The sequence below is a fragment of the Amblyomma americanum genome, chromosome 1 (assembly GCF_052857255.1).
Source record: "Amblyomma americanum isolate KBUSLIRL-KWMA chromosome 1, ASM5285725v1, whole genome shotgun sequence".
NCBI lineage: Eukaryota > Metazoa > Arthropoda > Arachnida > Ixodida > Ixodidae > Amblyomma > Amblyomma americanum.
In genome coordinates, this window is record NC_135497.1 from 52,151,579 (window position 1) to 52,162,267 (window position 10,689).

Genomic DNA, 10,689 nt, shown 5'->3' on the forward strand with positions numbered 1-10,689 from the left:
TTCATATGTGTCATAACAATCCCCTCATTTCCATTCTTTTGTCTACTCAGCAGTACCGTGAATTACATGCAGTATGCAGTTAAGGGTGCCAGCGTACAATTCCCGCTGTGTAACTGTGAGCATGGCTACGGCGGAAAGAACGAGCGCGGAAACAACGTCAAGTAACTACAATGTGCAGAGGTGCTTTCGGCATTTTCCTTTACCTTAGAGCAGCGCGTATTCAAAGCGATCCCTGACTGCACAATTCTGTTTTCGCAATTAATATGAATGCACAGTTCGAAGTCGCTCAAGTTTTAAAAACGCATTCAAAAGCAATAACAGTTAACACTGGTTTTGAATAAAATAAAATTTTAAGCCTTGCTATTGGAATGCCTGGCATGCTTTTCAAAAATTAAGCCTTTGGAAACTTACTTGCTGCCGTCCTCTATGCTGACGTTTCCTTCATCTTCGAAAGCTTGAACTGCGGACAATGAATGAGTAATCGGTCACTCAATTCACTCAAATTTCCGCATGGGTCGAGCTCCAAAAGCACATCTTAAAACGACGGATGAGGACCCGTGTACAGGTAAAATGTTAGTAGTTGTCACCTTGCACCGTTACAATAGTATTCGCTTTTTCGCCCCGTGGTATGGCCGGAAGGAAAGTTAAAAGTTGTTTATCGCTTCACAAAAATAGTAGCAGGGATGAGCAGCATATATACAATAAAATACACTGCACTTCATTGCTCCTCTCCAAACGAAAGAACAGGTTCCTCACGTTGCTCGCAGCATCGTTCCAATTTGCAGCGGGCAACGTAACCACTAAACCATTATAATTAGAGGGTTGGGTTATGGGAGCTTAACGTCCCAAAGCGACTCAGGTTATGAGGGACGCGGCAGTGAAGGGCTGCTGAAAATTTCGACCACCGGGGGTTCTTTAACGTGCACTGTCATCGCACAGTTCACGGGCCTCTAGAATTTTTCCTCCATCGAAATTCGACCGCCGCGGCCGCGATCGCACCCGCGACTTTCGGGCCAGCAGCCAAGCGCCATAACCACTAAGCCACCGCGGCGGGTTGTTATAATTAGAATCGATGCTTTTAATTATATTAGGCTATCGAAAAGATAAGTCGGGGCGAGCATTAAGCGGCACCAGAAGAGGCAATGTTAGTATAGTCGGATACAATTTAAGTGTGCAGTGAAGCTCCGCCCATATTCACGACAGCCTCACAGATTTCCTCCACGACAAAAAAGTATAGCCCGTTGTTAAAACATTTCTTGTTGCCTAAACAAAAAACTAATCGCAAGAAAAAAATTATGGGAGCTATAATTTTGATACATCGCTTGTTTAATATAGTCAAACGTTAAAAAGTTGATTTCGTTTACTGTTACGATGGGCCAGCGGAGTAATACAGTACGCCGCGGACCGTGGCCCAGTTTTAGCAACTGCTGTTTTTTTAAGTTGTATCCTACTATAGATGAGCACGATTTTGAGGCCTGCTAGCGGCGTTATTCGGTCTCGCTCACTGCATGCGGAATGCGAAACTTGTAACAGAGTTGAATGAAGCAGGGTCCTCTCGGTCCAAAAATGCGGCTTGCACCTGATTGGCACATCATTCTTTGTAAGGCCTTAAGGTGCGTAGAGGCACGGCTTATGGTGTTGAACGTCATAAAACTACGGGTGGGGAACGGAAGAAACCGTAGTGAAGGGTTCCAGAATGTATTTTTCCCCATTTGAAGCACTTTATCTCTGCGTTGTCAGCTTGGTTCCAAAAAAAAAGCTATTTTCTACTTGCGTAATGCCAGTTCAAGGGGTGTAAGTGCATACAAAGGTGCCAGTTCTTAGGAAGGTTTACATCAGAAAAAGACGAGCACCTTGCCGCACTGTATTTACCAACAATATCAAGTATGCACAGCCGCAATCTGCAATTCGCAGCGTCTGCGTTACTATGCACCACAAAAGCAAAAACTAGCAAAAACGATGCCACAAAACCTGGTGATACTGCAATTACACATTGGAGCGAAAACTTCGTTGATGACGCATGAGACAACGTGTGTCGTAACAGAAAAATTGACTGCCTAGGAATCGTACTAAGCCATTAACCAGTATAATGGGCACCCCAGAGCAATAGACCACAGCTGCTCGCGATGAGCTCGACACACACGGTCGCTCTCAATCTGCTGCTGGCCGCTGGCCACGTTGAAGCCGCTGATAGCGCCCGAGGGGGTTGGTAGCCACGTAAACGGACAACGATTGCAAAAAAAAAGAACAGCGGCGTGTCTTCGGTGATACAGGCATTCCGAGCGCCTACCACACTATATAGATGCTCTCCCTCTAAGTCGTCGTTGCACTCTGAACATAAAATACTCAAAAGTGCAACGTAACAAAGCACTTAAACATCACTGAAGCTGACTAACCGTTTTCCTTCCTCTTCTCGAATCATTCTCCTGCATGCTTTGGTGGTAGTTATACTAGCATAGGCATTGATACTAGCATATAAGGCATTGATATACATGGATCCCCATCCGGTATTCTCCTGCCGGCGCTGAATAATTTATAATCGTATTTCTTTGTCGTGCTGTTTCGGTTTCAGCGGCCGAATGAGGACTGTGGCGTCAAAGAGTGGTTTTGTCACGTGAGACATAAAAAAACTACAATATAATCGCTCCTTCCACATTAGTTGTCATTCCGGCTCTTGAGGCAGGCTGCCTGTAAACACTGAATAGAATTAAAACGATGAAGCAGTGATTATAAAACCACTCATTCACGTCGCAGCCATCATTCGGCTGTTGAAACCGAAACCGAAACAGCATGACTGGTTAAATGTGATTATGAAATATTTAATGGTCGTGGGTGGGTACCACATGGTGATTCATGTGTAGTAATGTCTTTCGCGTAATTGTAGAGAAGAAAACGTGTCACCAAAATTAGGTGCCTATACTCCAACACATGTCAGCGTTACGGCTATCCATGCACACCGATACACCAATATAGACTGTCGCTGTTGGCAACATAAATTTAATGTGCGCACACGACCTCACAAGCAGGGCCATGTCTATTACCATGAAGCTTATTCTGCTACTCACCAGAAATGTCTGCGCTGTTCGGAACCCCTTGGAGGCGGGGAGTGACGGGAGTTCCGTTTGGAACGCTGGCTGCAAGCTCGTGTGAACATGTCTGGGAAAACATCCTTTCGTTCGACGTATGGAGGATGTCGACGCTGATCCCAACTCCTCGCGGTGTGCTCCTCTGCTGCTCGTCTGTGCGCGCCATGTCAGTCTGCGCAGAGACGGAAAGGCACATGAGGCGCAAAAACCTACTAAGAAAAAACTTCATGGGGCGATCAGACATCTTATGCAAGAATTTTGCGAAAGCAGTTGCAATTACCCTCCATGATTACTTTCCGATTCTCTGACTCTTCGCACACGTGTCATGTGACCTTCTCTGCCCCGCCCGCGACACCCACACGGGAGAGAGGAGGTCCCATACAGGTACGCCTGGAGTGACGTGCGCTGGGGGCGGGGGGGGGGGGGGGCGCTGCTTTTGCGCTTGCCAGACAAGTGCGTTTGAAAAGCACGCATCTTTCGGGGGCCAAATGAGCCATAGCGGCGAGGGTAATAGCGGTATAGAAATTGTAAAAACTGATATGGCCAGTACGACCAGTCTGCTAAAAGTTTAAAAGTTACAAAGTTGACCATCAAGAATAAGTTAAAAGCTTGATAGTAACAATCCTTGCCTCTTTTCTGATGTCCGCAAAAAGAGATATTACTATGCCGCGAAACTCAGGTTTATAACTCGGAAAGATTATTTGTTTGAAAAATTGGCTGGGGGCCTTCATAAACACGACTGCGAACCCAGTAAAAAATTTAGTTGCATAGGTGAAACGTGTGCAACAGTTTTAAAAATGAATTGAATTTCGAAATGACAAGTTATGGATATCGCAGTGGCACGCTTTAAATACCTGCGTCGCTTTGTCGGTAGTGGTCGGCCGAGAGCATGGACACAGCACAGTGACGTGCACGTGTAGGTCATCGTACTTGTGGCAGCCGCAGCTAGTGGCGGACACTACTGGCAGGGGCTGCTTTTTCAGCGGCTTTCCGGAAGCCGCGGAACAGGAATCCTCCACGGCCTGGGTGCCCTCTCCCATTGCCGATTCCCTTTTGTTGGCCGCAAACGTGGTCAACAACTGCTGCCTCAGCTCATCCCTCAGCTGGTTGGGGCCGGCAGCGGCTTTCGGAGTCCGGCTCATTGCACGGTGGCTACCAGGGGGGTCCTCAAGTACCTGCGAGTGGTTCTCGGCGGCGATGGTGAATCTGCTAGGTACTAGCTTGCCCCGAGGACCAGGCGTTCTCTTTGGCTTGACAACTGCAGCGTCCGGTAAAAAGAAGCTATTAGTTCTGACCCAAAAACCTTTGCAAATAACCACATCGTCTCCCAACCACCGCAGGGGTAGAGAGCCAGGGCGTCATCCCCAGTTAATCAAATACCGAAAATGATTAGCGTCCATGCCGACTAGAGCAATCAGTCACGGGGGAAACCTATTCGGTGACGCGTTTTAGAGCTCACAAAATGATTGCCCTATATCACTAACATCGATTACACTAACATCGATTACACAATCACTAACATCGATTACACTGAACTGAATCTAGAGTAGAGCCAAGCGCAAAAAATTCCAGGCTACCACCGGAGATGCTGAGAGTTACCGCACGAGTTAGTCACTTGACTGGCATATGAGGCCGTTAAGCATCTGCCTTAGCAGATTTGGGATGTAACGTGGCATAACTGGGGTATATAACGTGTGTGGTCGTGGCTATAAATCACGCTGTTGTGCGATTGAGTGACAAGCCACAGCAGATCCAGGGGTATTACACAGGGGCTGCCAAAGCCCAGCATCAGTGGCTTTGGGGGAGGCTTAAAGGTTAATATATCCTGTCGGGCAGTGTGGGTAATAGGTCTGTGCGCTTGGCGAGGCGGAACGTCATGAAATTGACCAATGGCTCTAACACAATAGGCGTTGTAGGAGTGGCGCGACCAGCAACGCTCGTTCTGAACAGTCATGTTTCATTTGGGGATTTTTGCGCAAGGTCAGCAAATGTAAGAACTTAAATCGTCTCAATTTTTGAAACTGACGGTGTTTTAAAGCTGGTGCAGCGAATAAAGTCCCCAAACGGAAATTTTTGCTCCAAAAGAGGGAATTTTCGCTTACGCCAATGAACATCAGGTTCTGAAACCAAATGTCCAGCTTTGCGCTGGCAGAGATAATTTGCTCTGGCAAAGACAAACTCAGTTTGAACCGCATTGCTGCTGCGATCGAGAAGCCACACTGAATTCTGAGGTAAGCCTGAACCAGAGTGGTGGCATAACGCTGGTGCAAAAAGATGATTTCCAGTTGAGCACGCGTTCCATTGACAAGCTATGAGGCTCAAGCAGACTCGGCAGCTTCGAACCACCTCCGCTTGCTAATTAGAGCTGACGCGAACTTGCACCCTCATTCGAAGCCAGTGCCGAGTAAACCGTTCCTTTATCGGGCGTTACGAGAGCAAGCTCCCCTCAACTGCACTTCGTCGCGCTGAACAGACGGATAGCCCTGTCCTGCCTACTTCGCCTAGAGAGCATCGCCCGCGGTGAGTGCGTAGCCTCAACCTCCACAAACAGTCAAAGTAGTTCGCCCTCCGAATAGGCAGCGAAGCACTGCGAAAGACAAAGAAAGGAAACGACGGGCTCACCTACTTGCGTCGAGTCACAGCCACGAAAGAACAAAGCCGATCGGTCGCACTGCGCTGGCACACTGCTGCGCGTGGGAAGCGCTGGTGCTCTCGCGCTGCTCGCGCGCCGCTGCTCGCGCTCCTCGAGCAGGGCATAGAACGAATAATTGGTCGTCGAAGACGGAACACGTTCTGAGAGAGTTTGCGACCGTTGATGATGATGATTACCTAACGCCAAGGTGTCATCTTTACTAGCTTTTTTTAATTATTTGAGGGAAGCCTGCAGCATGCTTATGCGGGAGGGAAAAAACAACGACTTCACATTTAGAGCTCTGTCAAGTCACAGGTCAGTGAACCCGAGTCTGTTTTAACAATGAACCCTTAACAAAACAAGAAAGACTTATTAAACAAACTGAACTAAAGGTGACATTCACTTCATTTTGTCAGATGTATTATCATCATTTTGAGACACATTGTAAGCCGTCTACAACAGCTGATCTGCTATCTGAAGGTAGTTCATCTGAGGAAACGCCGCCTTCATAACTTCTGTTTCACTCTTCACAAAACCGCTTGGCGGGTCAAGAATAAGTGGTTCACTGTCATCGTCATTACCACATTTTATTTGAATTTCACCTCAGTCCACACGAGACAAGAAATGGCTGGCGGTTTAGCATTACTAGGCACAATATATTGTGCATTAGCACGGCTCTTTGCAGGGGGCACCACCGTCACTACTTCTAAGCTCGATTGTGGTGTCCACTGACCAAGGAGCCAATTGTGAGCCTTGATCTCCTCAAAATCAACGGAGTCTAAGCCTTCCGTAGGTTTTGCGAAAGAAGAGATGCATAAACTGCCTCAATGTGCAGGCGGACGGCACCGACTACTCAAATCGCGACTGAGGTGTCCACTGACCCGTGAGCCAGTCACACCTGGAGTTCCCGGGTTCGAACCCGACGGCTGCGTTTCGATGTAGGCGAGGCGCAGGGGCGCCCGTGAGCTGTGCGATGTCAGTGCGCGTTAGGGATCACCAGGTGCCGAAAGTTTTCCGGAGCCCTCCACTACTGCACCTCTTCCTTCCTTTCGGCGCGCTTCGGGTGTCGCCAATAAGTGAGAGGGGTACTGTGCCGTTTGCTTTCCGCAAAAACGAATTTTCTAAATTTCAGAATCTTGCGGAATTTGTGGCACAAGTGATTCCTACGACGGTGAACAAATCTCGTATTGCTTTAAAAATCTGCTCGCCTATTCAGAGGTGGTATTAAGGTTTTCATCTCTCAGCAGCACAGTGTTGAGGAAGTTTGAGGCGCCATATTTGAAGAAGTACGAGGACACTTCGGCGGCTTTGCTGTAATACCAGCAAACTTGGGTCGTTTCGGTACATAACGTGGTTGTCGCTATATGTTCATTATTAGATAATAATTGGTTTTTTGTGGAAAGGAAATGGCGCAGTATCTGTCTCATATATCGTTGGACACCTGAACCACACCGTAATGGAAGGGAGAAGGAGGGAGTGAAAGAAGAAAGGAAGAAAGAGGTGCCGTAGTGAGGTCCTCGGAATAATTTCGACCACCTGGGGATCTTTAACGTGCACTGACATCGCACAGCACACGGGCGCCTTAGCATTTTTCCTCCATAAAAACGCAGCGCCCGTGGTCGGGGTTCGAACCCGGGAACTCCGGACCATTATTAGATGCCACAGCAGTTCGTGGCTGCGTCGAATATGTGAATTGTAAGGTCTGATGATACTGATCCGGAGTTCCCGGGTTCGAACCGACTGCGGCGGCTGCGTTTTTATGGAGGAAAAACGCTAAGGCGCCCGTGTGCTGTGCGATGTCAGTGCACGTTAAAGATCCCCAGGTGGTCGAAATTATTCCGGAGCCCTCCTCTACGGGACCTCATTCTTCTTTCCTCTTTCACTCCTCCTTTATCCCTTCCCTACGGCGCGGTTCAGGTGTCCAACGATATATGAGACAGATACTGCGCCATTTCCTTTCCCCCAAAAACCAATTATTATTATTATTAAGGTCTGTTGATATCGGCACATATAACATTGCGAAATAGCAGACTATTTGCATGGTTGAGTGCGGAATATCGTGTAGGAGCACTCGAGTTCGCTGGTGCTGGAAAATTTGTTGTTGGGAAAGCGAATTGCGCAGTGCATGTTTTACATATCGGCGGACGCGTGAATCGCTCCGTAAGGGGAGAAACAGAGAAAACTTTATTGTCAGTAAGAAGATGGTGCTCTTGGGTTTCTTCAGCCGATTTAGGTGGCCGGCAGTTTGTCTGTCCGGCGACTTGCTAAGCTCTTGCCTTGGCCCGATACTGAACGTCTGGGTCCGGGCTGGCGAGAATAGCTTCCAAATTAACCCAAAGATCATCCAGTATCAAAGGTCAATGAAATCATCCAGTATCAAAGGTCAATGGTCAACTCAAGGTCGGAGGTCAAAGATCAACTAAAGTTCATGCGTCAGTGTCAGGGGTCATGGGTTCCACACCATAACTGTACCACATATGGTCTTACACGGCCAACGTGTTTGGGCTGAAGGTCGTTAAAGGTCATTCTGCGGCTACGCGACTACTTTACTAACGAAGAGAAGCTTTTCACCTCACATTTTCGGCCACCTGGGTATATTTATCGTGCGCTGGCATCGCACAGCGCACGGGCGCCTTCGCGTTTCGCCTCCGTCGGAACGCCCGCCGCTGCAGTCGCGTTCGAAACCCGGGATCTCCTGATCAGAAGCCGAGCGCTCTAACTACTGAGCCACCACGGCGGGTACGTCGCCTGTGCATACGCGTTTCTGCTGGGATCTGAGTGTGCACAGAGCTGTTTTCTGCAACCCTGCGCGGTGTGTGTGTGCAATAAGAACTGGTGTGTGCGGAACGTACTGCTGCTGCTGTTGCTGATAGGAAGAAAAGGAAAGTGCACGGGCCTGCCTCCTGGCTCAAGCCGAGCCACGCTTGCTGCTGCGTGCTGAAAGTAGGAGAGTTATAAGATAGGAGAGGAAGAAAAAACAGAAAGAAAATGTGCGCTCTAATATGCCCGGGCCGTTCCCGGAGGCAGTGCAATACCGGGCAAACCAGCGCAAGAGTGCTTCATGCCGAGCACACCGCCATATTCCAAAAGTAAATTAATATCTTGGGTCCAGGGACCCGCAGTAAATATTAAATCAGGTATCAGGTATGGTGGTGACAGATTAAATCTAGTGATAGCATCATTGGCTCAACTAATTGGGGGGGGGGCATGATTGCCTACTTGGTTATGAAAAAAAATTTTGAGCAACCGTTCATCGTACAGCGGTCCGGTGTTGTGACAGCACTTCTCTTTCTGTATAGATTAAATGTTTTAGTCAAGTTTGAGGCTATATCTTGCGACAGGGGTTCGGACCAATGACATATGCACCTTCATTTGCATGCATTAAGGCGCGCTGAGGGTGCCCAGCGAGATGTGAGAGCTACTGCGACCTTTCCTTTCTTAAAACGATGCGCTCGGCTACTGATTCGGCGTACCCGGGTTCGAACCCTGCTGCGCCGGCCACATTTTTGAAGGACGCGAGGCGCAGAGGGTGGCTGCGTGCTCAGCGATGTCGGTGCACTTTAGGGATCCCCAGGAGGTTGCAATTATTCCGGAGCCCTTCACTACTGCATCTCTTATGTAGCGGGAGCTACACTATGCTACCGGTCGAACATTTCGCGGTACACGCGAAAGGCAAGTTGTGCGCATGCGCCGACCATGGTACATGGGAGGAGGCCATTTGTACGCATGCGCCGTTACATGGCAACCGGGGAGGAGGAGTGGGTGCGCCGCGCGCTTCGTCGCCGCCGTCGCCGCTTTTTCTTCCGGAGTCCCTCTTTTATCCCTTCCCTTATGGCGCGGCTCAGGTGTCCGCCGATATGTGAGACATATACTGCGCCAATTTAGATTCTTCGGCGGGCGCTCGAAGCGAGCGCACGTGTTTTCTAGCTCTCTGCTCCTTCGGACGCTGGGCCTAAGGCTTCGCGGCGTTGCGGGGTCTCCCCATGGAGGCCACAGACACCGTGAACGAGCGAAGGCCTGTGTTCGGCGGTGATAATGAGCAACGCAGGGCAGGCCGCTCACGCTCACGATCGCGGAGACGAACGCCATCCAGAACAAGGTCGTCCAGCACCATTCGGCGAATGCAGGCCGAGATCGCTGATCTGCGGGACACGGTGAGGAGCCTGACGCGGCGCTCATCACCACCTCGGCGAACCTCGAGTCCGTCATCGGGACCTAGGACGTGTCGCCGGCGGACCCACGCGTTCTAGCCTTGAGGGACGCCATGGCGCTCGCTCACCAGACGCAGAACTCCATGGCGGCTCCCTCCCCCGCCTCTGGCCACTCCTGCGCTTCCTGCCGCCATTGCTACACCTGGGGAACCGGCTGTGATGCCCTCTCCCCCTGAAGCTGCTGCTGCGGGCTCACCGCGGACACCTGCAGCCGAGGAGAGCATGTGCACCCCGATGGACGAGTCTGCTCTCCGAAACGGCGACGCTCAACAGGGGGTCGAGAGGAGAGGGACACGGAAACCAAAAGGGACATCGCGGTGGCCAAGCGGGAAGCTCGAAGGTCCCCCACCGTCACTGTTCCCTCTCCCTCCACACTCGAAGGAGCAGGGCCTTCCCAGCACGAGCCCCATGGAGCCCACCTCCAGCCTGCTGCTGATGCTGCTGCTGTTGCTGCTGGGCCGATGGCATCCGGAAGAAAACCGCGTGCGTCCTCACCAAATCCCGCCACACGAGACCAGGCTGAGGCTGGGGCTTCGTCTGCTGGCAGCGAGTGCGCCCAACTCCGCGGCGCGCCGCAACAATGCGCCGCAGGACAGCGGCGACGCTGATGCTGGGGCCAGCCTGGTGCCGTGGCGCATTATCACTACCAAGGCGCAGTGGCGTCGGACAGCTGCCCTGGAATGAGCCGAGGCTGCCGTGGAGGTCCCGTCCTAGCCTGTTGGGGACGGTGCTGTGTCGGCCGGCGAACCGGGGCACCGCC

General features: G+C 50.5%; 1 protein-coding gene across 1 annotated transcript; it reads right to left on the bottom strand.

The window, feature by feature from the left end:
• Positions 1-371: 371 nt before the first annotated feature.
• On the bottom strand, positions 372-5,771 carry LOC144132742 (uncharacterized). The gene is made up of 4 exons (XM_077665374.1): positions 5,709-5,771; positions 3,941-4,344; positions 3,066-3,258; positions 372-460 (listed from the first exon to the last, which is right to left on the bottom strand). The coding sequence occupies exons 2-4, from the start codon at positions 4,226-4,228 to the stop codon at positions 408-410; spliced, it is 534 nt and encodes a 177-aa protein (XP_077521500.1). The 5' UTR covers positions 4,229-4,344; positions 5,709-5,771; the 3' UTR covers positions 372-407.
• Between the last annotated feature and the right edge of the window lie 4,918 nt (positions 5,772-10,689).

What these genes read in the sequence shown, in the direction of transcription:
- LOC144132742 (XM_077665374.1), bottom strand. Translation starts at nt 4,228, where the DNA reads ATGAGCCGGACTCCGAAAGCCGCTGCCGGCCCCAACCAGCTGAGGGAT. An exon ending in CTACCGACAAAGCGACGCAG is followed by an intron (nt 3,259 to 3,940) that starts GTATTTAAAGCG and finishes GTCTCTGCGCAG; the next exon opens with ACTGACATGGCGCGCACAGA. An exon ending in GAACAGCGCAGACATTTCTG is followed by an intron (nt 461 to 3,065) that starts GTGAGTAGCAGA and finishes CATTGTCCGCAG; the next exon opens with TTCAAGCTTTCGAAGATGAA.